This window comes from Marmota monax, unplaced genomic scaffold, assembly GCF_021218885.2.
Source record: "Marmota monax isolate L192 unplaced genomic scaffold, Marmota_monax_Labrador192_F-V1.1 WCK01_AAM20220418_F8-fsc00112, whole genome shotgun sequence".
NCBI classification, from domain to species: Eukaryota; Metazoa; Chordata; class Mammalia; order Rodentia; family Sciuridae; genus Marmota; species Marmota monax.
The window spans coordinates 6,249,167-6,276,414 of record NW_026692073.1 but is presented as its reverse complement, the minus strand read 5'-3'; the positions used below and the strand labels follow the sequence as shown (position 1 = coordinate 6,276,414).

General features: G+C 37.6%; 1 protein-coding gene across 2 annotated transcripts in view; it reads left to right on the top strand.

The window, feature by feature from the left end:
- Positions 1 to 890: 890 nt before the first annotated feature.
- Prkg2 (protein kinase cGMP-dependent 2) overlaps positions 891 to 27,248 on the top strand; it is a 101,538-nt gene continuing 75,180 nt past the window's right edge. The window contains exons 1-2 of one of the 2 annotated variants that reach the window (XM_046458525.2): positions 891 to 1,053; positions 11,769 to 12,242. In XM_046458525.2, the coding sequence (XP_046314481.2) occupies positions 11,782 to 12,242 (461 nt within the window). In that variant the 5' untranslated portion in view covers positions 891 to 1,053; positions 11,769 to 11,781. The remainder of the gene's footprint in view (positions 1,054 to 11,768; positions 12,243 to 27,248) is intronic. The other variant, XM_046458543.2, reaches the window with a different exon arrangement.

The window sequence follows — 27,248 nt, the reverse complement described above, 5'->3', positions numbered from 1 at the left end:
CACAACTCCAGTCACGGCAAATAGAGCGGTGGGTGTATGTATATATTTAGAAAACCACAACGCACGCCTCAGGAAAAAACATGTACTCAAAAGGCGACGGCAGAGTATTAAATTAACTGCTTGAGTGATCAAGAAAGCTCCCTGTTAGAGACCTGCAGATGCAATTCCGGAGGTACAATCTCTGTCCCTTGAAACTCGGTTCACCCACTGCCCCTAGCGTCACGTGAACTGGCAAACTAACGCAAGTTATGGCTCCAGAGTTTGGGAAAAGCGCGTCGCCAATCTACTCTGGGGTCACACGTCTCCTAGAAGGGCACTGGTGTGACGGAAGAGAACAGGTCCAAGATGCGTACGCCTGTTTGCGCTCTGGGAGGGAAGGCATGATAGGGGGAGCCTGCAGAAACAGACTGGAGGGATGGGGGATAGGGAGGGAAGAAGAGACGAACCCCTCCCCCCGAACTTTCCTCTCCCCTCGTCCCACACACTTGAAATAGAAATAATAATAACAGAAATATGCTACAACCACGATGTTATCGCCCTACTTAAGTTGCCTGGCTGGATGCTATGGGGTATAAAGTGCGGACTGCGGCGGTTTCCACTGGCTTGTCTGGGGAGTAAAGGTTCGGGCTGGTGCGGGCGCGCGCGCCGATGACCCCACCTTTGGGGAAGCGGGCTCCCTGCGGCTCGGCGCAACAGCCCCGACTGACCCCCGCCCTCCTGCGTCCCTCCTCTCGCGCTTCCTCCCCCTCCTCCCCCCGCGCGCCGCCTCTGCACCGGCCCCCGCAGAGGAGCTGGGCGGCAGCACCGACGCCGCCGCAGCTCCTGCCCGCCGCGCGCTCGCCGCGTCCCCGGCTCACACGCAGTCCGAGCGGCGGCGCCCGCGGCCCTGTGCCCTCCTTGCGCAGGGTGCCGCCCGTGCTGGCTGAGCTGACCTGCGCTCGGCTCGGGCGCCGCAAGCGGCTGGGGAGGGCGGCGTGGGAGAGGACGCCGAGACACAGGGGCAGCCACACAGAGGTGACAAGCTGCGCACCTGGAAAGTTACCCGGCTGTCTGGTGAGGTTCGCGGGCTGCGGGGTTTGGGCACCGGCACTTGTGGGGAGATACGCGTGTGCATGCTGTGAGTGCGCTGCGCGGTGCGCGCCTCGTTCCCCACCCAGCCGGTCTCATGCTGGTGCTGACTGCGTGTAGACGTGTGCACGCGTTGCATTCACTCGGTGTGGCAGCGGTCGTTCGGTGTGGCACCTCGGTGTGGATCTCGGTGTGGATCTCCGTGTGGCAATAACAGCCTTCGCTGCTGTTTGGGCCTGGGGGCTTGACGATGCTGTCAGGGTGCTTTGCTTTCCTGAGCTCTTGGTCCCTCTTAGGAGACCAGCACTCAGGCAAGGACTTTTTTCCAAGTCCTTGTAAACTTGTGTGGGTGTCCTGTGTCACTCTGGGCACCCTGAGGCACTTGCACATCTCTGTATTTCCTGGTGAAGAAGAAACAAGAACAAACAGAAGAAAATAAGAAATCAGCCGTTTTGGGGAAGAGAAATGGGTGCAAGTCTGAGAAGAGCCATTGTGCAGATGCAGAGCAGGTTGGGTCCAGAGTTGAGAATACAAAGAAACAAGGCAGGAGGAGTAGTTAGGCAGAAAGGATGAAGCTCAGACAGATGCCTCGGTTTCCTGATCATCATGTTGTTCCTAGGGGCATTTTTTTTTTCTTAAATAAAGGAAGAGAGCAACATACACCTGCTCACCGCCACACCCCCATACATACTGTTCCTTAGGAATTGTCTCTTCTCTTTGCAAGTTTCTATTTAACTCATGGAGAAGGCGATCATCCCACATAACATGCAGCAGCTGTTGCCAGTATTCCTGTTTAGTTTTGCACAGGAGGGTATGAGCTGATATAGTGGAGAATTCTCTTTAGAAAATTAGAGACTGTCCTCTCTATTGGAATGCTGTGTAACTAAGAATAAGTGACATTCAAAGATGATGCCTCGAAACTGTATTGCGTTTCTCCCCTGCCTTGTCCCCACTTTTTTTTTTTTTTGTACTAGGGTTTGAACCTAGGGACACTTAACCACTGAGTCACATCCCTAGCCCTTTTTAATTTTTTTTTTTTAAATTTGAAACAGGGTCTAAATTGCATAGGGCCTTGTTAAGTTTCTGAGGTTGGCTTTGAACTTGCCATCCTTCTGCCTCAGCCTCCCTAGACCCTGGGATTACAGGCATGCGCACTGAGCCTGGCAGGAATGTTCCCCTTTTACATAAAATGTTGATCTCTGACACCCTGAAGTCAATAGAAGTGAGACCAATGAGAATTCACATAACAGTGAAGGCATGTGTTGCCTGGATATTGCGCAAGTCCTGTAATCCTATATTATCTGGCTTCCTTTGGATTATTTCTGTCAGTTATCCCTTCTTCTCCTATGTTTTAATTTTCTCTAATTTCAGTGGTTTATTATCCTGGGTTTATACATTCTCTAATTTCTATCCATGAACCATGATACCATCTTGAAGTCCCTACCCAGCATCAGCTGTTTCTGTGGTCCTTTGTAATAGTTTCTATCCTCACTCTTTCTCTCCCACAAATAATATTCATAGGTGTTACTAATATGTTCAGATACAGCAGTAGAGGCCTTCCTTTCTCTTTCCCCTGGGTGATCTAATCTGCTAATAGGACTTCAAGTCTTACTTCTGTGGAACAGTCTCTTACCTTGACTTTCATCTTTGTATCTTGGTAGACATTCCCACCTTGACAACCCACAGGCATCTAAAATTCAACATTATATAAATGCAGATCCATTAGTGTCTCCATAAAGTGTGTTCATTCTCCTTCCTGTAGTCAGTGTCATGATGGCTTGCTCACAGATGTGCTCTCCATGTCATGTTTGTCGTGTTTGAATGAGTGAAAAATGTAGAGTGGAAAGTGCTGCCTTCCTTCAACATTTCCAAGATCAAAACATTGGAATTATTTTGTCTTCCCTTATGTGCACACCCATTTATTTATGACATTGAGACTCAACCCTGCAGTGTTCCTCCTATCCTCTTCTTTGGATATTAAATTCTCTACATTCTTTCTCACTTTAATGAAAGCAAGAGCTACTTATCACATATCTTTAGTTTTTTTCCCAACCTCATATAGACTTATACACTCTTTCTCTCTTCATTACCAGTCTCCAAAGTTGAAGCACTTTGTCAACTTCAGCTTTTACATGTGTCAATTGCTACATAATTTTAGCTTCTCCATTTAAATTTTTTTTCTAGTGTCTTTTTATTTATTTATTTATTTTGGGTCCCAGGGATTGAACGCAGGGGCACTCAACCACTGAGCTATATCACCAGCCCTGTTTTGTATTTTATTTAGAGACAGGGTCTCACTGAGTTGCTTAGAGCCTCCCTTTTGCTGAGACTAGCCTTGAACTTGCAATCCTGTGTCAGCCTTCCAAGCCTCTGGAATTATAGGTGAGTGTCACTGTGCCCAGCTTGTCTCTATTACTGCTTATTAAACTCTTTTCTACCTTAAATTTCCACAGGTCCCTGAAACTGAGAATTGCCCAAATTAAACTAGAATCACATTCCTCTAGACTGTACCTCATTTTGTTTAATGCTATAACCTCTTACCCAGATGCCACATATGACCTTGCAAATCTTTCTTCTCTTTATTCCTATCACCACTTAAATTCTATGAGCTATCATCTCTGACCCACTCCTATGGAACTATATTTCTGTGTGTTTCCTATTTATCTGTCCATGTAGCTCCCCAAAATAACTGAATGGAATGCTACCAAATTTGGCAGTGAAAAATATAGGATATGTGACATTCATAAAATTCACTGTGAACATTCTGCTAGGAAGAGGGATACTTCAAAGATAATGTTGGGGGTAGATGAAACTTTGGTACAATAAGCCCATATGATTGTGTTCCAAGAGAAAATGTTTCTCCGCAGGATACTATGGACAGAAGAAACAAACAGCATGTTCAAAACTCAGCCAATAGTCACAAGTCATATGGACAGCAGATTTTAATTGTTGCATTGATAAAGAGTTTAGATGTTTCTTACAAGGGCAACTCTGTTTTCACTTCAGTTTTGAGGCATGAATTTATGTGTTCAATGATGGTTAATTATTTTCTAAAAGAACTATGGTGAGACAAGTTAATGGTAACACCACACTGATATGCATTAGTTTCATATATGCTTAGAATTTTATTTAGAAAGACAGTATTATCCACTCCTCTCATTTCAAGCTAAACGGCCCATATCACAAAGAAGGATCTTTTTTTCCTTTATGATTCATCAAAAAGAGGAAGCTGCAATTACCTGTAGCCATAACTTTAAGACATCCTTCTGATTACCATGGAGATGGTCCTTTTTTCCCCCAGTCAAGATGACCAAGTCATTAGAATAGGGTTGGGACTCTGAACCGGCCTTAGTCTGGTACTTATCACCTCTTCCTTGATTGGTGCAATGGCCTTATAGTCTGTCTTATTTCCTCTATGCTCATTTCACTCCATTCCATAATTATTTCCAAGAAAATTATATTTCTACAGGACAGATATGACCATATAACTTGAAAAAAAAAAAACTTGGCTTACATTAAAATCCACATCCCATAACATGGCATATGAAGTTTTAGTGTCTCCCTCCAGTATCTTGCTTTTTTAGATTCATTACTCATCACTTTCCTTCCACCCATCATGCATTTTATCCTGTTCCCTGAATGTACCATCAGCTTTCTTGCACTCATTTTTTAGTACATGTTCTTTTTTTAATTAATAGACTTTCTATTTTAAAGCAGTCTTAGTTTTATAAAAAAAAAATTGCTGAAAAGTACACAGAGTTCCTATATTCCCCCTCCACTGGCTTCCCCTGTTCTTAACATCTTGTAACAATGTGTTATATTTGTTACGATTGGTGAACCAATATTGACACATTACTATTAACTAAAGTGCATAGCTTATATTCGGGTTTATTCCTTGTATTGTACTCCATGGAGTTTTGACAAGTATGTAATGACATATATTTACCATCACAGTGTTACACAAAACAGTTTCACTGTCCGGAATATGCATTTTGTTCCATCTATTCATCTCTTCTTCCCTCTCCCAGCCTTGTGGCAACTTCTGATGTTTTTGCTGCTTATAAGTTTTGCATTTCCCAGAATGCCCTATAGTTGGAATCATACTATATGTAGGTTTTTAAGATTTGTTTTTAAAAATGTCTAGTAAGGCGTTTAAAGTTCCCCTATGTATTCTCATGGATATACTTTTTATTATTGTATAATATCCTACGTATGGCTGTACTACCATTTGTTTATTCCTTAACCCAAACTAAGGTCGTGATTGCTTCCAAGTTTCAGCAATTATGAATGAAACAGCTATAAACATTCATGTGCGGGTTTTGGTGAAGACATACATTTATTATTAGTTGGATAAAAACCAAGAAGTAGGATTAGCTTTGTAAGCAGCTGCCATCTTGTCTTCCAAAGTGGCTGTATCGTTTTACTTTCCCACCAGCAATGAATGAGTTTCTGCTGCTGCCTATCTTTGCCAGCAGTTGTTGTTGTTGGTGTTTGGGATTATAGCCATCCTAATCTGTGTATAGTAGTATCTTATTGTTCATTTTATTTTCAAATTTCTTCATGACATATGATGTTGAGCATCTTTTCATATGCTTATTTGCCATCTGGGAATCTTTGGTGAAGTGTCTGCTCAGATATTTTGCCCATTTTTTTTTTCAGTTGAGTTGTTAAGAATTTCTCCTATATTAGGTAGGTGTTTTGCAAGTGCTTTCTTCCAGTCTTAGTTTCTTGTTTTATCTTAATTCTTCTTTTTTTGCAGAAGAGAAATTTTTAATTTTAATAAATTCCAAATTATTAATTTCTCCTTTCCTGAATTGTTCTTTTAGATTTTTACCTAAAAAGTCATCACCAAACCCAAGCTCATCTAGATTTTGTACTATGTCTGTCTTCTAGGATTTTTATAGCTTTGTGTCTTATGTTTAGGTCTATGATCCACTTTGACCAAATTTTTGTAAAAGAAGTAAAGCCTCTCTCTAGACTTTTTTTTTTGGGGGGGGGGGGTGCGGATATGAATGTCTAGTTTTTCGAGTGTAATTTCTTAAAGACTACCCATTTTTCTCCACTGATTTGCTTTTGCTTCTTTTTCAGGTAACTGTATTCTTTGAGTCTCTTTCTGGGCCTTCTGTTCTGTTTGATTGAATCTATTTACCTGCTTCACCAGGCCCTTCACAGCCACTTTCACTTTTCATACTGTTTTTGACTATCGTAGCTTATACTAAGTATCTAAGTTAGGTAGTGGCTCACTAAGCAGCCCCGGAGGCTGAGACAGGAGGATCAGGTGTTCAAAGCCAGCCTCAGCAAAAGTGAGGTGCTAAGCAACTCAGTGAGACTCTGTCTCTAAATAGAATATAAAATAGGGCTAGGGATGTGGCTCAGTGGTTGAGTGCCCCTGAGTTCAATCCTCAGTTCCCACCCCCGCAAGCCCCCCACCCCCAAAAAAAGTTAGGTAGAGTCAGTTCTTTGACTTTGTTCTCCTATGAAATTGTGTTGATGTAGTACATTTTTTATCAATATGTTTTTCTACTAAGATGCATTATTTTGAAGGGTAAATCATGTTAGTAATAATAAAAGTGTCCAATATTAATTAAACAAGTACTGTATGCGAGATATTGTTGTGCTAAATTCTTATTGTGGTCTATCTCATTTAACCCCCAAATAACCTTAAATGATTTGCAACATTATTTTATCTGTATGTGCAACTATCAGTGTGTCTCTCTTCTGTGACTGGCTTGAAGCCCAGTACCTTGCCCCAGTGCATAGAAAAACCAAGTGAAAGTGCCTAGAATGGTGGCTCCATAGACTTAGTCAGCACTATACCAACTCCCATATTTACAGATAAACAAGTAGTTAGATGCATACATAAACCAGTGTGTGCATATGAGTGTATTTATATCAGACTCCAGATGGGTAGAGAAAGAAACAGATATTATTTAGATCAGAGCCAGGATTTTGGTTTCAAACTACTTTAGTGCTAGAGGTAAAAACAGACATGGAAGCCCAGTCCCTCCCCTATCTACTGCCAGGCATAAATGGGAGGGCAAGGGCCTTCTCAGGAGCTATCACTTTCCTTGGGTGTCTCCTCTTACCATTTGGTGGATTGCGTTTGCTAAATGGTGAGAAAATTAATGTGATAATAAAATTTCACAAAACTACAGTTTTGCTCTGTTCAGGCTATGTGTCACTACTCACCCGATTCCCCTTTCTCATTTCTGTTTTCAGAAGAATACTCCCTTCCCAGTGAACCAGATTTCTTTGTTACCTTCAAAGATAATTAAGTGGGACTGGGTGCAGTGGTGCATGCCTGTAAGCCCAGTGACTCTGGAGGCTGAGGCAGGAGGATGGCGTTGTTCAACTTAGCAAGACAGTGTCCCAAAATAAAAAGTATTGGGGATTTGGTTCAATGGTTAAGTGCTCCTGGGTTCAATTCTCCAGTACCAGAAAAAAAAGAAAAAGATAATTAGGTGGATCTTTTGATTTAAGAAGTTCACAGCACTATAAGAAAATAACTAGGGACTGTTCCATGAAAGAATGCAAAGCCCAAGGAGTCCTTGAAGTTCTGGAACAGGCTTGTCGTTTACAATGTTTTTTAGATTCCATGTTTTGATGGGGCTTGTTACCTAGGCTGTTGATATAGAATGGCATCTTTTCTCAGTGGAAGATGCAATCCAGCCAGATTCAAATTCCTCTTCTCCCAAAGTGATATTTGAATCATTAATGATTTTTTGCATGGAAGGCATCTTGTTTACTAGACTTCTGCCCCACCTGGAAATGATCACCCTGGGCTCTTCTCAAACCAGGACATTAATGCCTGTCTCTGGTCCCATAGTATTAAGAGAGCTTCTCTTTTCCTCATGTCTACTAGATGTCAGAAATTGCATCAGAGACTTTACAAATGCAATCTTCATAATAACTCTATGAGATGGATTCAAGGATATGCATTTTATAGAAAAGAAGACTAAATCAGAGATTCCAAGTAATGTATTTCTATTGGGAGAGGGCAGATTTTTTTGAACCTTGAGTAGCCTGATTGTATTGCTCATGTTAAATTTGGATTTTCATCTCTAAAGCCATTTCTTGTTACATCATGTACTGCCTTCTGAATGTAAGAATGATTTTAATAACCTGTAGTTGCTAGATTGATGAAGCAACATCCTGACGTTTAATTCACCTTGTGGCTAGCAATCCATATTTGAGAAATATCTGAGTGACTGATATAGGAAACAGAATGAATCTAATTAGATTTTATGAAGCCAGAGACTTGAAACCTTGGCTTCAGGGACAACAGAATTTAAGCAGGTAAACTAAATAAGAACTCAGACTAGTATTGAGCCACTTAGTAATTTACTTATCTCAAATTAGTAACTTGAAAGATGAGTTAGCTACTCTCATTTCACCCCTCTTTGAAATTCTAAATAGCTTGAAAGATTTGTACAGCTTCCAAACTGACTTCATTAAAACCAGAGAGTAGTTGGTGTTTGGGGAGAATTTAACACCCTCTACCTAATTGTGTTTCATGTTTGTAAAGTTATTGGATTGGCATAGATTTTTTTTTTAAATGTTATTCATAGAGAAAAAAAATGATTCTAAGCTGTTTAATATTTAGAATGCTAAAATTGTTTTCTCTGTCAAGTTTGACTGTAAATCCATAAAAGGATATGCCCCCAAACATGACACTTAGTTAGATCTTAGTAAACAATTGTGCCATGAATGAAGAATGAGTTGTTAGTTTAGTATTACATGTAAATGTGTTTATGCTGGCTTTTATTTTTTATACAGCATTTCCTTTGTCTTCGTATTCCTCCTTGGCCAAAGAATGCTTGTCCATGAACGAAAAAAAAAACTGTCTAAAAGATGCTTCACTGCTGCATGTTCAAAATTTGTGCAAATGTTAATTTAAGATACCTTTGAGAGCACCTTTTATATGCCTGTAATTTAGAATCTCATTTAAGTTTATTCTCATGTCCCAGTCTCACATCTTCTGATTGCTTATTCAAGATTTAACTATTTTCAGGGCCCCTTCTTTTGAATTCCAGTTTCCTCAACCTTTTAATATATTTTTTAATATATAAGAATAGTAAATGCTGCCAAGTGAACAAAAACGTAAAGGTTGAACCTGTCACATCACTACAACATATTGAGGCAATTCTTTGAAAGTTAATGTATTTCAATGACTATTGGGAACCCAGATTCTATGAGGGACAAAACTTGTCTGTCTTATTTTTTTGCTCTCTTTTTTAACATCGTTTTTTAATTTTTAATTTTAATTTGTTATATGTGACAATAGAATGGATTACAATTCACATTACACATATAGAGCACAATTTTTCATATCTCTGGTTGTACACAAATTAGAGTCACATCCTTCATGTCTTCACACCTATACCTAGGGTAATGATGACCATTGTATTCTACTGTTTTTTCCTACCCCTATGCCCCTTCCTTCTTCTCCCTCCCCTTTTCCTCTTTGCCCTATCTAGAGTTCATTTAATCCTCCTACCCCACTGCCCCCACTCCCAGCAGCATATTATGAACCAGCATCTTTAAATCAGAGAAGTCATTCAGCATTTGGTTTTTTGGGATTGGCTAATTTCACTTAGCACTATATTCTCCAGCTCCATCCATTTACCTGCAAATGCCATGATTTTATTCTCTTTTAATGCTGAATAATATTCCATTGTGTACATATGCCACATTCTCTTTATTCATTCATCTCCTGAAGGACATCTAGGTTGGCTCCACAGTTTAGCTATTGTGAATTGTGCTGCTATAATCTATTTCCTTATTTTAGATAACCAACAGTAATTCAGGCTTAGTTTATAAGTGTTACAATGCTTGGTTATGACTATAAAAAGTTGCATATTATGGCTATCCAAAATTGTACAAAAGTATGAAGTTTGACCAGGTACCTAAAAAGGTTTAAACCTATGGCAATTTTTTTTTTCAGTTTTAGTGGACACAACATCTTTATTTTATTTTATGTGGTGCTGAGGATCAAACCCAGCACCCCGTGCATGCCAGGCGAGCACGTTACCGCTTGAGCCACATCCCCAGCCCATATGGCAATTCTTCAGAGCATTATTTCCTAAACTTCATCTATTTGAGTTATACTTTTTGATTTTGTTCATATGTGCTTATTACCTACAGATGGTTTATTTTTATTTTCATTGAATTGGCTCAGTAAACCTAAAATAATGAATTTAGCCTCCACTGAAGTAATATAAATTTGTAATGCCAATAGTTTATATTTCTAATAAGTGTTAAAATAAATACATAGTTACTGAACTAAAAAAAAATCTCAATCAATTAAAATCATCCCTCATAACCCCTGATCTTCCTAATCACATCCTGAGACTCACTGGTTTAGTGATTGGTTTGGGGTTCACACTGAGCATATTCTTAGTGGGAGAAGGAGAGAACCTGGCACCATAGGTCATCAGTTTTTGGACACCTAACTTTAGGACAGAAAGTAAAAGATATAGAGGAATCCTCATGCCTCTGTTTACTTCTAAGGACCACAATCCAGAAGTTGTTAACAGTGAGCAGCAGTATTATTATTATTATTATTATTATTATTATCATCATCATTATTATTATTTTGTATTCGGGATTGAACCCGGGGGGGCTTAACCACTGAGCCACATCCCCAGCCCTTTTTTGTATTTTATTTAGAGACAGGGTCTCACTGAGTTGCTTAGGTCCTCACTACCTTGCTGAGGCTGGCTTTGAATTGCTGGGATTACAGGTGTGTGCCAGTATCGCTAATAAAGCCTCCATCTTGTGAGGAATGCAGATGTGTTGTATTCCTTTTTTAAAAAATTTTATGTATTCTAATTTGTTATGTATGACAGCAGGATGCAATTATGTTACACAAATAAAGCACAATTTTCCATGTCTCTGGTTGTACACAAAGTAGAGTCACACCATTCATGTTTTCATAAATGAACTTAGGATAATGATGTCCATCTCATTTCACAGTCTTACCTACCCCCACGCCCCCTCCCTTCCCCTCCCTCCCCTTTAACAGAGATATCCTTATTACATGAATGGATAAAGAAAATGTGGTATATATGCACAATGGAATATTACTCAGCATTAAAACAGAATAAAATCATGGCATTTGCAGGTAAATGGATGGAGTTGAAGAATATAATGCTAAGTGAAGTAAGCCAATCCCAAAAACCCAAATGCTGAATGTTTTCTCTGATATAAGGATGCTGATTGATAATGGGGATGGGGGGAGCATGGGAGGAATAGATGTGTTGTATTCTAAATTTGGGCAAGCCTTCTTACTGTAACCATGCAGGGAGCTGGAGAGTTGTGACATTCCCAAGCCTCTGACTCTGTGGCTGCTTCTTTGAATCTTATCTTTGCTGTGCTAACATCCAAATAGCAGTATTGTTGGGATGCTTTTGACAGCTATCCAGAGAACGCCCAAAGAGAACAACAGAATGCTTAGGTGCCATATTTGTGCTTGCAAAGGAAAGGGGAAGAGTGAACCCAAATGCCAGCTTCTCTTCTTAGAGGGATAAAGGAAACTATCACTAGCTTTGCTTCTGGATGCATGGGGACATTTGTTGCTCATTGAACGATGATGAATGCTGCGTGTTTCTATTTATGAAACAGAATGAGAGGGGTGGTAGGGACTGTTGGAAAATGAAACCTCACTTGGTTGTTCCTGATTCTGTGCCTCCTCGTCTCAGGTCCCTGAGCAACATGGGAAATGGTTCAGTGAAACCCAAACATTCCAAGCATCCAGATGGCCACACCGGGAATCTCAGCACTGATGCCCTGCGGAGCAAGGTGACGGAGCTGGAGAGAGAGCTGAGGAGGAAGGATGCTGAGATTCAAGAGCGGGAGTACCATTTGAAGGAGCTGCGGGAACAGCTGTCGAGACAGACCGTGGCCATTGCTGAGCTCACGGAGGAGCTCCAGAACAAGTGCATCCAGCTGAACAAGCTTCAGGATGTGGTGCATATGCAGGGAGGAAGCCCACTCCAGGCCTTTGTGGATAAAGTGCCTCTTGAGGTCCACCGGAAGACCTCGGGATTGGTCTCTCTCCATAGCAGAAGGGGAGCAAAGGCCGGGGTGTCTGCGGAGCCCACAACCCGAACCTATGACCTCAACAAGCCCCCTGAGTTTTCCTTTGAGAAAGCGAGAGTCAGAAAGGACTCCAGGTAAGAAGTTCCATGCCATTTTAACTCAGATGGCCTTAATGTTAAGAAGGACCAGAGTGATAACTATGAAGGCTTTTGAATGGTGAAGAGCATGTAAACTCTCAGATGTGGGGCTAGAGGGAATTCTCAAATGGTTTTGTTTTACAAAAGTATCTCTCATTAAGTAAAAATGTTCTTTAAAGCAAAAATTGCACTTTATGTGGACTTTGAGGTATAGAGATATAAATGCAGACATAATGAGTTGCTGAGTTTACTAAAAGCCCTTTCCATTATCTTACAATCCCTGGAGGAGTGAGGAGGTAGGTTTAGGAAGTCTATACTTCTTTTCTTTTAGAGTAGACCTAAAAATGTACACAAATCATAATAAAGTATGAATATGTATAGCAAAAACCACTTCTGAGTAGTTAAAAGGAGGCTGACTTCATTCATTCGCTATACAGTTTATGTTGAGCACTGTTCTCTGCCAGCCACTGTGTTGATTGCTTAAAATAAATATTCCCAGATCCTTTTTTGTGGAGGAGATTGTATACCCAGAAACAAATAAGAGATGTATAATTATTAATTGGGTTAATGTTGTGATGGAAACCAGCAGTATAATGGGTTGTGTTGAGGGTGAGGGGGAAAGGAAGGAAGCAGGAAAGAGGAGCAGAATTGTGGTGAAGGCCTGGTTGAGGTGGTGACCTTGAGCTGAAATACAAAGGTCAAAACCAACCAAGTAGAGACTAAATGGAAAGAACGTTTTAGGAAGAGGGGACAATTAAAAGCTAGAATGCATTTTAAAAGTTAGAATTTTTTTTCTCTTTAAAAATTTTTTAGTTAACATAATTGTGCATATTGATGGGGTACAGTGTGATATGTCAACACATGTATACCGCATGTACTGGTCAACTAAAGGTGATTAGCATTTCGATTTCTTTATCATTTATGTTTGGAGCAAAAATTAGAAATTTTAAAAGAACATATAAATATCACAACAGTCTTGTGTGTATATGAAAATATATATATATATATATATATATATATATATATATGCATGTATATATTTTTCTGGCTTAAGTTTGATTTTCCTGCCCAGGAAAGATTGATTACAAATATAAGTTAGGATTCTCCTTTTGCATGGTTTTTAAATAAGTAAATATTTATTAGCTGAAATGAGATCTTTTGCCTTACTATTGCTGTGGCTGAGCCTGAATCACTGTGGCAAAATGCAAGAGATTGTGAAATTAAATCAATTTTTAATTTTTTCATAGACACAAGTAATATAAATCAGAATAAAACTTTCAACCTAAGCAAATAAAAGATTGATTTTGACAACAAAATTACAAAGGGGGGTTTAACTCATCAATTTGTTGACAGCATTTGGTGGCATGTATGAAATTATTGATAAATATTTGTTAAGGAAACTAGTCATACTGGATTATTAATCATAATATTCTATGACTGAAAAATATGATTAATATTAGCTTTCAGGAAAGTTTTATTAAGCCAAATGTTTTATTATTAATTGGTTTAGAAAGATCTTATCTACTCTCCTTTAAAAGTAATACTTGTCTTAATGCTGTGTCTCTCACTTGTTTTTCAAAATTGAACAGCATCCCGTGTTACTTTTTGATATATCAGAGACATTTGAACTTATAGTAATATTGCATATTATTCATTATGCTACATATGTGTACATAAATATATTATGACTAGCAATATGCTTTCATATGTAGGACAATGTGTCAGAGACTTTAGTAGCAATTCATCTTCTTTGACCTTATCCTTACATAGGCTACTAGATTTCTCCTCTTGAATGAAGATTTTGTTCAATTACTTTGTTCAAAGAGTTATGCGTATTTTAAGACAAAATACCATTTTCTTGGTGCTAAATAATCTGAGATAAGCATATTTCTTTGAATTTCTTTATTAGCTCTTTTATAACCAGGCAAAGAAAATCAGTAATTACATGCTGTCAATTTCTGAGACAAACTGCATTCCTTTTCTTCTGTCTAGTGAGGGACACAGGAAAGACATCATAGCTTCTGAATAAGGATTATCAATGACTATTCTCACCCTAAAGGCAGACCACGTGGGTACCAGTCTATGTTGAGGTCAGAATGAGGAAATGAACTAATTTGTTTCTTAATGATTGGTCCTAAAAAGAGCAAACTAGATCATTCATGCCCTAAAACGTTTCATCTGCTTTCTCAGAGCCTTGTGCTTCTAAATTAAAAAAAAAAAAAAACAAAAAAAAAAACAGAATATGGAGTCATTCTGTTTTCATTGACCGATATGTACCACGCTTTCCCTTGAAAAAAGTATAACTATGTCTCTTGAAATAATTGCTTAAACACAGCTAATTTCATCAATTCAGAGACTGAATTTTTTCGTTTTTCATTTCTAACAATTTGTTTTTCATTTCCAAGAAGTTCTAATTCAGAAGAAAAACAAATGTAAAACTTGAATATTTTTAATATCTCTTTTATGCAATATATCAAAATTTTGTAAGGAACAATTTTCTAGAAGTTAGAGCATTAAGAAGATGGGAGCATCTTCCACCGCTAAAAGGATTATGCACTTTATGTAGTGGTTTAGCTACTCTATCAAGCAGGGCTTGCTAGATATTAGAGAATTTAAGAGCCTCAGTCAAAATGACTTCTCTGTTTATTCTTAGTTCTCATGATTTATTTGTCAAACTTTTTATAAACTTTACTAGCTGAATCTAAGATTAAATCTTGTTCCTACTACATATGTATCAACTACATTTTGGATAAAGTTTACCCTTCACACTGGGTAAATAGAAAGCCATTGGATGGAGTTTCAGTAATTTTGTCAAAAGGAATGAATGTCTCTAGTAAGTATTTATCACAGAGCAAGAAACTGAGGGGAGACTACCAAGTCTCCCACAATCAACAATTATTAGGGAAATATGAAGCCCTGATAGATGGCAGAGTATACAATTTGATGGAATGACAGATTCCAAATTTGAGGATTCAGATTCAGTAATTCACAAGAAACTCTAACTCATGAACATCAGTGTGTGATTTCCTGAGTCTCCTGTGATCAAATGTATTGTGAATGATGAGTAACATGCTTCAGCTTCAGGGCTGCCCCCAGCTCATCCCAGCTTTGTTGTCTGATACCCAACAAGTAGACAGTTAGTGTCCAAGGGAATAACTTAAACTGTGTACTTGTACCTCTGTTCTTTATAGAGAGGAACATATAATGGTACTTTAATGGTACTGGGGAATCTGGACATTTGTCTCACAAAATTCTCAGGTTCACTTTTTAGGATCTGGTTCTAAAGTAGTTCAGTGTTGTGCAGTTGAAACTTCTGCAGTGACAGAAATTTTCTGTAATCTGTATTCAAAAAGATGGTAGCCAAAACCCAAATTTGGCTACTAGGTAATTAAAAATTTGGCTGCTATAACTAGGGGACTGTATTTTTAATTTTAATTCATTGGAAAATTAAATACCCACATGTCTAATGACTGATGAACTAGATATTGCAATTCTAGACTATATGGTTTAGATGGCAACTGCTATGGCATGAAATGAGAATTATGATCTAGTGCAGTTTGGGTATACTTTATGGACAAAGTAAGACCAGTGTGAAATTTTATGAAGCCACAGAAAATAAGAATATGACTCTTAGATTGTGGTGGGCCCTAAATGGAATTGCTGGGAAGCTGCACTGGAATCTTCATAATCTTTTGTAGTGACTTGGCCTTGTGCCTGTGGACCATTTTAGATCATCAAAAGCATATAGCTGTGCAGACATGTAGCCTGTTTCTATTATAGGCACTCAGCTTTTTTGCATTATTATAAAATCACATGACAAGTCAGAGTACTAGCAAATATTCTGATCTCTGATTTAAATGTAATAAGGTGAACATCAGAAGACTTTAGAACTAGAAGAAAATTAAACATTATTTCATGCTACCCTCCTGGAGATTGCAGAAACAGGTGCAGGGGAGTTATAGAATACACCATGAAGGGTGGTAGAGCCAGAATTGGAATATAAGACTCCTGATTTTGAAACCAGTTCTCCTTCTCTGCAGTCCTGCTCTAGTGTTTTCAGATCTGCCTGCAAAAATGAAAAAAAAAAAGGCCTCTAGTCAGACCAGTTTGGACACCAGTCTACTTTTTGATGATATACCCAGTTGACTGGTAATAAGAACAATGGTGCTCCCTGCATCTTCCATGTGGAGCTGAGCTGAGCTGAGCTTGCCCTTTGCATAGTTGTCAACAAGAGCTGCAACCTCAGAGCTCTGACTGAGAGGAAAGGACATGGAGAATGGATTTGATCTATCTGATGGCCAAAACTGTGGTGTATATGGAAGGTCACATATGTGTCACGTATAGTGCTTCTTAAGGCTGAAGACTGGATATCAGTGGTAAAGAAGGACAGGGAGAAGAGCAGATAGCTTTTCTGTCCATCTCCAACCTGCCTTGAGCACGGAGACAACCACACATCCAGAGGTCAGACCTTTTACTGAAATTAAGTTTTCTGTTTATGTAGAGATATCGTTTAGCAAACTTCAGCACTGGCAGAGCAAAATTACAGGCTCATGCTGAATGTCTGGTGGAACACAGGAAAATTAATCAGAGACATCTGGCAAGTAGCTGTATGACTGTTCTTTTTTTTTTGCTAAGAATGCTTAAACTATCATTTGAAACTATTGTTCTTTCATGAAAAGGAAAGATAAAACAAAGACTTGCCATCTGACTTCAGATGTTGGCTCCAGTTTTAGGAAGGACAATTAGTTGTATTTGTCATTCCCGCCCCAGGAGCAGGATAGGTAAAAGTGGAAAATGCAAGTGAGTCACACATTTAAATAAGATGTGGAAAAGGAGTGAGGGAGAGTATGTTGTTATTATTTGTGCTCGTTTTCTAAAGCAGCACTGATAGTGCATTGGAGAAATGTGTTTCCTTTATTAAATAAGAAAGTTTCTATGGAAAGAAACAATATTTATACATCGCTAATCTGTGCTAGCCCATTCTGAATGCCTCACAGATATTGAGTCATATAATTCTCATGATAAACCTATAAGATAATAGATATCACCCCCCTTTAAATTTTTTTCTTTTGTAGTTGTAGTTGATCAGCATGCCCTTGTTTTATTTGTTTATTTTTGTATGTGCTGTTCAGGATCGAACCCAGAGCCTCACCTGTGGTAGGCAAGTGCTCTGCCACTGAGCCCCAGCCCCAGCTCCATTGTCCCCTTTTTATATATGAGAAAACTGAGACATGTCGAATTACATAACTTGTTTAAGGTTACACAGGTTTTAATTTTGGAACCAGAATTCAAAACCTGAAAACCTGCTATCAGGTTCTACTCTAACCAGTCCTATATAATTTTTTCAGAGATGAAAATTAGAGGAGGACTTTTCACATTTTAGTGGGAAAGACTTGGCACAAAAAATTAAATATGTAATTAGAAACAGATTTTTAAAAAATGCTGTGCTTAGAAACAACTGCCTACTATTATTTTTCCCTGAAAATTGTGCTTCCAGAAGTGCCGCTATGGTCTCAGTTTGCAAGTTGAGGGAAATTTTGCTGGGGGGAAGCTCTAGGATTTGTTGCCCATGAATTAGTAACTTACATGTTGCTGTATGAAAAGTTATATATCTTGTTTTGATAGAAATATTTTTAAGAGTATATGTACAGACTTATTGAATAGTCAAAAAATTGGTGCATGTACTTATAAATATTACAACCTTAACCTAAGTCTTTATTTATGTATTTATCCATTTGTTTATTTATTTATTTATGGGTACTGGGGATTAAACCCAGGGGCACTTTCCCACTGAGCTACATCCCCAATCTTTTTTTTCTTTTCTTTTTCTCTTTAGTGAGACAGGGTCTTATTAAGTTGCTAAGGGTCTCACTAAGTTACCAAGACTGGCCCTGAACTGGCAATCATCCTGCCCCAGCCTCCCGAGTCACTTGAGATTACAGGTGTTAGCCACTGTGCCTGGCTTAATCTGAGTTTTTAAAAAAGGAAAAAGAAAATGAAGCTCTGTACAAAGAATGAAAGAAGAAAAAGGTCCAATCTTGTGGTAATCTGATAGCTAGAAGCTATGGGTGAAGGAAGCTAAATGATATGTCTTGTGAAAGATAGATGTTTGAAAACAAACAGTTATTCTGTATAGCAATAATGTGTGTAGAGGCATTCAGATCCGAACTAGCTGTGGAGGGATGGGATGAGAAAGCTAAGTTATCAACTAATTATTAGACATTGATTGTTTCCCATCCATCATCTACTGGGGTTTTAGACTTGTGGAATGAGGTGGTGTTACTTTTCCATCTTACCTAAAGGGAGTCATTCATCAATGTGCTGAAGGTTGTAATGTGGACAGTTTGTGGAACCCGGTTTCCAGTGAGTCTGCCTGATGTCCAGTGTGTGTTCTCTACCACAGTGTACACATATCCAGACTGTGGAGCCTCCAGTGTGAATGGATGCCCTTGGGGTTGTGCAGCCGGGGTTGGGTGGGTGAGAGTTGCTGTTAAACTTCAAAGAAAGGGAGAAATCAAAAGTAGGGAGAAGTTAACAAGGTGGCTACAGTTGAGTGGCACCTGCCTTGTCATCTAAATGTGGTCCATTAAGCTTTGGCAGCCTTTGCAAGTGCTGGCATCTGGCCCCTCTCAATTCCTGCCTCTGCCCTTTCTTCTCTCGAGGAGTCAAAGGACACACTCAGCCTGCCCACCTCTTCCCTCTCTCAACCAGATGCTGTGCTTTGTTTATATCTGCCCTTTGCTCCTCAAAACTTCCAGTCTGTCACTAGGTGTTAGGAAATATGTTTAAGGAAGCCTCTGAAAACACTCAGGACTGATACCTCCCTGCTATGAATAGTCAGAAGTGCAGTTCTCCCTGTGGGCTACATTCCTAAAAGGACACTTTATGCTATTTTTATGCTGCAGAAAACCCATAGCAATTTTTAACCCTATAGCTTCAACTACTAGCTAGAAAGTCCAAGGTTCCCTTTACTCTTTCAGACTAACACATTCAGGTCAACATTTACCAAATATCGAATCAGCAGGCTCATTTTTAAATCTTATCTTTTTCCCCACTTCTTCCCTTTGTCTTCCTTGTCTCATTTTTTTTTCATTTATACTTTTATTTTTTTCCTTTCGAATCTTCCTCCATTCTCAGTATCAGAGCAACTCTGAAACTGATACTCACTTTATTTTGCTTGCTATCTTCTTAACTTTTAAGATATTAACAATAGTTTGTGAATCTGCTTGGCTCCATGGAAGTTTGGAATTGAGCAGTGCTGGCATCGTACCACTGTCTTGGAGGCCTGGGCAGGAGCTGCCAGCTCTCCTCATTTGTATCTTCTAAGTGTCCTCTGAGATGGGCTCCTATTTTCTGACCCAATTTTTGACTCAAAAACCTTCCATGCTATTCCAGATACTGCCTATTTCATTGCTAGATACCCAGAAAATACCATAACAGAAATAGTTGAGTTGAGAAGACAGCAGCCTTTATTCTGCTTGCGGTCAGGTCAGAAGGAAGCAGGGCCCCTGGCCTTTGCCTGCTCATAAGCTCTGCAGTTATGAGAACCTCCCTTCTTTCGATAAGTCAGCTCAGCTCCTGTCATCTGACTTTTTCTAGGGTTCAAACTACAATGAAATTCTCACAAAGGGGAAAAGATCTGAAGATTAGGATAAAACCGTTCAGGTTTTTAGACCCTTTGGGAGGATCTAAAGACCCTCATTGTGGAAGATACATTTCTTACAATTATTCTTTTAACTAAAACTGTTGCTTTACTTTAAAGTTTTACTCCAAATTAATTTGTCTTTAAAGTACTTGTTAGTTCAAGGTTTTTCAGCACAGTCTTGACAGTTTTTAATTTTTAAATATTTTTGTGAGATCTATACCCAGGAGTAGATGACCAGGGGATATTTTATATACATAATTTATACTAAAGCAGGATTGATCAAGCACCCACTAACTCCATTTAATCTTTCCAGAGTGATTTTTGTTGTTGTAGTTGCTATACCAAATCAATTTTGATTGGTAAATTTCAAGCAGCAGCTTTGATGGTCCTTTTGAGATTTACAGATCAAACTCTAGAAAATATGAGGGAAATAAAAAGCTGGAGCTTCGAGTCCCCTCTCTCCAGATGAGAAGAGGAAATAAAAGTGAGCAGAACAAGGCCCTATTTAAACTTCCTGGGAATAGAAACTCAGGGAAATCCAGATATAATAATTTTTTATTGCTGGGTAATAAATTACCACATGATTAGCAGCTTAAACAATGGACACCCACTATCTCAGAGTGTCTATGGATTGGGAGTCCAGGTATGCCTTATTTAGTTCACCTGCTTAGTCTCACAAAGCTGCAAGTCAAGGGTTTGGCTGGCTGTGTTACTTTCCAGAACTTTCTAGAGGGACAGGTCCTCTTCCTAGCTTCTGTTATTGTTGGCAGAATTAAGTTCCTGTGGTTGTAGGACAGCAGTCCCCATTTCTTTGGCTATCAGCTGGGGCGACTCTCGTCTTCTAGGGCTGCCCAGAATTTCTCCCCTAAGCCCTCTCAACACAGGGCAACTTCCTTCATCAAGACCAGCTGGGGAGCTGCTTGATATTTGGCTAAGACAGGTATTGTACTGGGGGTGGCCCTCCCATCACTGTTGCTACACTTCGTTGATGAGGACCATGTCACCGGCTTTGTCCCCACTCAAGGTGAAGAGGATATACAAGGATATGACTACAGGCATAGAGCTCATGGGGCCATCTTGGAATTCAAAAACACCGTACAAGGCTCTTTGGCTTCCATGAAGTGAGATTCCTTGGTTGAGAATGCTGGCTGTAGTGGTATGAAAAGTCCATGCATATGGACTTGAACATCTGTGTACTTCGCATCATTCTTCACAATAGCTAAAGATGGAAGCCACCCAATATTCACCAACAGATGAAGGGAGAAACATAATGCAGTATGTACATACAATGAGATATTACCCAGCCTTAAAAAGGAAGTTCTTGACCCATATACAACATAAACGAACCTTGAAGATGTTATATAAAGTGCAATAAGCCAGACTCAAAAAGGACAAATATTTTATGATTCCACATACATGAGATATGTAGAATAGTCAAATACATAGAGACTTGAGTCTCCATTCTAATGGAGGTTACCAGTGGCAAGAAGCAGGGAGGTAACAGAGTTAGTGTTTAATAAGTACAGGAATGGGAAGATAAGAAAAATAAGTACAGATGGCTGGTGGTGTTAGTTGCGGAACAATTAGAATATACTTAATGTTATTGAGCTGTTCAGTCAAAAATAAACTGTATATTTTAGGTATGAACATTTCATCAGGAAATTTTGAAAAAATGTCCAGAGTTTTAGGGATGACTTGACAGTGTATTCCCAAATACCCAGCCATGTTTCAGGATTTACATTAGGATGCTGAGAAGAAGAAGAGGAGAATAAGGATTTACTCATTTTTTGTACTTATTTGTAATATCACAAAGGAGAATAGGCTATGTCAAAATCCTGTGACAAACATTAATTAATTGTTGTTAATCGGTTATTATTACTTAGTATTAATTGATTGAGTTCTTGGTGAGTCATCAATTAAAGCATTTTCCCAGTTCAGTGCTGTGGAAATAGACAGAAGGGACAACTTCAAATTCCCTTGTGTTTTCTTGTTTACAGCTATATTTCTTAATAAATAATCACCAGGGGAATATTAAATAATACTGATGCTTAGGGAGTCTGGTTAAACAATATTCCCCTAGGGAGTTTGGTTAAATTGGTTTGAGGTGAGAGCCCAGGTGTATGGATTTATAAAACCACCATTGAGGACCCTTGTGTCATAGGAACAGCCCTCCCTGCAGCTGATTCTCAAAATATTTAGTTTGATGATCTAAGACCAGTACTAATTACTTACACTTAAAGGAATGATTTTCCATTTATACCAAGTTGCCATGCCACACAATGATGATTATGCATATCATTGAGTGTGTCAGATTAATTTCCTTGTAACTTTTGGTTGTTTTCAACATTTCATTATCAAACCCTGTTCTTTGATGCTCATGGGAATAGGATTATCTGCATAACCTTAAGAAAGAGAGAGAAATATTTGTTGTGAGCATGAAGTAACAGCAAACATGATTACATTACAACTGTGCTTGATCACATGGGCAATAGGTAAAAGAACTGACAGGAGTAAGTCATGCCTATTTTCTGATTATCCACAGAATGACCTCATCTTTCTCATGCTAGTTTCTTCATTTACAAATCTTTGCTTTCATTAGATATTTTTTTGTTGGTTTATCACTCATAAAATTTTATTGGGGGGAGGATAAGAAGTAAAGAGATACTTTGCCTGTTTATCATCTATTCCTTATTTATCAGGTGATTGACATTTTGGCTCAGATTCTTGTCCATTTACCGAGTTTATTTAAATAAAGAGAGAGAATTTGAATGTCCTTCAGCTTTCTTGATTTTGTTAAGTTCCTAATGTGTGCCAGGTACAGTTCTAGTTGTTCATCTTCTTAGGTAATAAAAAGATGCAGAAAGCATAGTTACATCCAGAGTTGAAGATCAGAATTTCTTCAGGAAATTAAACTTTCAGTCTTATGTGATTAATATTCTAAAAGACTGGCATTGGAAGGAAGAAGGGAATACTTTTTAAATGGCAGGATCAGGGAAACCTCCATAAAAGAGAAAATCTTGAGCTGTTTTGAGGGAGGAGTAGACTGCAGGGTGACAAGGTAGGTTGGCATGTTTGGGGACAGTTGTAGTTCAGTGGGCCTGGGAGTACTGAGCACAGGGAGACTGAACAAGCAGAGGGACTAAATTGTTAGGAGTTTTACCCACATTTCAAAGGATCTCCCTTGATGAAGACAGGTTTTAAGTAGAGAGAATAGAGTTTTTACAGCTGTACTAACACTGTTCTCAAGTTTCTGGTAACTTTCAGATTAATCAGTAATAGCTAACCCTTACTTAGGTAGTGTATATTATGTTTTAGGTGCTGTCTTTAGTGCTTTATGTTGTTAACTATTTTAATACTCTTTGAAATCCTGTGACCTGTGGACTATGTGTATTATTGTTTTATAACTGGAAGACTTAGAAGTTAAGTGACTAGCCTCAGGTTCCATGTTAGTATGTGACAGAACTTGGACTCAAACCCGAGCATTCCAGCTCCAGATCGTGTGCCTATATATAACAAATATATGTTATCCTGTGCTTTATACTTTTACATATAATCAAGCTATGAAATACCATACAAGTAAAGCTGCTACGTGCCCTTTGCTCACAAGAAATTCTTGATAGATATGAAAGAAGGCAGAGTCTCCTGGCCCCCAGCTTTGCACTGAGACTTATGCAAAGAAGGTTGCAAGATAACATGGTTTTACGTGACAGAAACAGAGAACCCAGACTGGTAAGATACCGGATGGAAAACAAAGATTGAGAGCCTCACACTACAGGAAATAGAAGTGAACTTTGACATCAGAAACTTTCTGAAATCAACTTAGGATGGGAATTTATTGCTTGAAGGAATGTTGATTATGTAAGTTGGGGGTATAAAAGGACTAAAACATAATTACTGATATTGCCTCTGATGGGTATGAATTTGAAATCCAGCTCTACTGGAGGAACTTTGAACTGAGTAGAGGGTCTTGGGAAGTGTCTCTCTGTTGCTTTGTGATTTCCAAAACTTTTCATGTCCCATTCTTTCCCCCAGAAAAAAAAAATCCTATAACTACTTCTAGTGCTAACTACTTAATACTATTATCATTATACTTAATACTATTAGTACATAGTAAGTATTTAGTGCCACATTTTCTAAGTTCAAGTGCTTAATATTCCTGTGAAGTAGGTATAATAACTGTGCCCAAGTCATAGATGAGAAATCTGGGATTCAGAAAAGTTAAGACACTTGTTCATGATCATGAAGCTAGGAAGTAGCAGAACTGAGATTTGAGCCTAGGATTTTTTACTCCCAAGCCATACACTTTAAAAAATATTTTATTGAAGTGTATCAATAATAAAATGAATACATCCATGTAACCCCCATCAAGAAATACATTACCAGAATCTCAGAAGTCTCCATCCCCCTTCCAAACTCTATCCATTATCCACACTGCTACTAGCTGTATTATTATTGCTCTAGACTACTTTGTTCATATTTTTGAACTTTATTTTAATAAAAATGTAGAGGATCTACTCTTCAGACTCTGGCTTCTTTTGTTTATATAGTGAGATTCATTTATGTACTTGTCCACAGCAGTGTCTTATGAATTATCATTACTGTATAATGTCAATTGTACAACTATATACAATTTATCAATTTTATTATTGATGGACATTTTGTTGCTTCTGGTGGTTAACTAGGATGGATAATGCTGCCATGAACATTTTTGCACACCTTTTGTTGCATTTATGTATGATTTACAGTAGTTATAAACCTAGAAGTGAAATAGCTGAGCAGTAGATTATTTCTAAGTTCAAACTTAACATACATTGCAAAATATTTTCCTAAGTTGTTGAAGAAATATTGCTACCATCAATAGCATTTGGCATCTTCAGTCTTTTTCACTGTTCTGGTGCATTTGTTGTGGTATGTCATTGTAGCTTTAGTTTGCTTTTCCTTACTAGTTAAGGAAAACTACTGTGAATAGTTCACAGTGTTATCTTTGACTGAAGCCTGTTTTTCCCTTCATAGTTCAGAAGGACAACTGTTGTTATACATAGGTATCTCTGTATGTGTAGGACAGTTTCTGGACCTTGAATTCTGTACCAAAGGTCTTTTTCTCCATTCTTGTGCCAATAATATATTCTCTTAATTATTTTGTTCTTGTAATTATTTCATTCTATTAATTATTTATATTTTAATGATTCTTGATATTCATTATCTGATTTTGTTGTTGTTCTTCAATTTTGTGAGGCTATTCTTGAGCCTTGTAGGTGTTTAACAATTTTAGAATCATCATATCAATTTCCATAGATGTTTTATCAGATAAGATTTCCCTCTATTCTTATCAGCTACAATATTTTAAATTTAAAAATAATTGCAGGTATTTAATTTTATCAACTATTTCTGCATTTAATTAGATATTCGTTTTTTCCTTCTTTAGTCTTTTCATGTGGTTAATTTCATTCATTAATTTTCATTCTGACCTAGAATATTTATTTTACCTACTTTTTCTTGATTTTGCTTTTGTATTTATGTTTTTAGGGAATTAACTTTCAGTTTTCTTTCTGTTAATTTGTTTTTTTATTATCAGGCTATTCAGGCACTATAGCATGAGTTGAGAAAAATCCTTCTTTTCTGTTTTCTTGAAAAGATCATGTAATATTAATATTATTTTTCATTAAATGCCTAGAAAATTTAATGGTAAAGTTCTCTGGATCTAGAATCTCTTCTTGGAGTAGTTTCATTTTAATTTAATTTCTTTACTGCCAATCAGATTTCCTATTTCTTCTTGCATTTTATTTATTATGCTGTATTTTTCTAGGGAATTTTTTCATATCATCTGAATTCTCAAAATAGTTGTTGATATTATTCATTCATTTTTTCACTTCTGTAATATCTATAGTAATGTCTTCTCATTTCCAGTATAAGTAATCATATTCTTTCCTCTCCCTTATCTTGCCAAGAATTTATCAGTTTTATTAATCTTTTCATAGAAATATTTTGGTACTGTGTGGATTTTCTTCATTGTATTATTCCTTATTTTATCATTCTGTGCATCTTTTTTGTTATTGCCCCCTCTTTCTCCTTCTTGGTGTCATTTGCCATTTTCTAACTTTTTAATAGGAACAGTTAGGTAATTTTATTTATAACTTTTTTCCTTTCTGTTATATCTACTTAATACTAAAAATTTCTAAGCATCATTTTTATTACATTTTATAAGTGTTGATATGTTATAGTTTACTACACTTTATTTCAAACATTACTTGATTTACCTGGTGATTTAATCTTTGACCAGTGGGGTCTTTAGAAATGTATTGTTCAATCATAAAAAATTGAGAATTTTATATTTTTTGTTATTGTTTCTAACTCATTCTACTATATTCAAAGAATATATTCCATATTATTTTGATCTTAAGAAATTCATTGAAACTTTATGGTTCTTTATGGATCACAGTATGGTCAATTTTCATGGAGGTGTATATACACTTGAAAAGAGTATATATTTCAAATATATTAAATATAGACTTTAAAAATATCAATTGGATCAGGAAATTAAGTAAAATTTGATAATCAGTTATTTAGATCATCTAGTTTCCAATGTCTGCTTATTTCTAGTTACTTGGAGATATTAAAATTTCCCAAAATTATTGTGGAAGATTAATCAAGTTCTTTTACTTTTGTCAAATTTGCTTTATATAGCTAACTAGGTGTATAGATAGAATATTTGCATATTCCTGGTGCTATCAATATGAAATATTACTATTTCTAGAAGTTTAATTTTTCATTAAGGTCTACCTTCCTGTAGCAAAAAAATTTTTCTCTTTAGTCAGTGCTTAATATATCTTTTTCCATTTTTTACTTTCAACTTTTCTATACTAGTATCTTTAAAGCACTTCTCTTTTAATTAACGTTCATTTGGTGTGTATTTTTTGTTTTATTTTGTCAGTTGGACAATCTTGTTCAATTTAGTTAGCTCATATTTAACACAAATATAAAATATTTGTGTTTAAATCTATTATCTTTCTATTTATTATCTATTTGTCGCACTTCTTCCATTTCTTTTCCTCTACTTTCTTGCCATTTTCTTGGGTTAAGCATATATTTTTCTATTGTATCTATTTTTTGCCTTTGTAGTTAAGCATTCTTTGACTAATATTATCACTCTAAATTATTTGTTCATTACTCTATTAAAGTTCTAATATAGATTAGTACCTTTATCAATTTCTGGACCTTCCTATTGTGTTAACTCCACTTATTGTCTCCCTCTCCTGCAGTTTTTGGCTATTTTCATTCATTTATTCATCATATATTTTAGACTCCACAACATATTGTAATTGCTCTTTCATAAAGACAGGCTGCCTTTAGTTACTCAC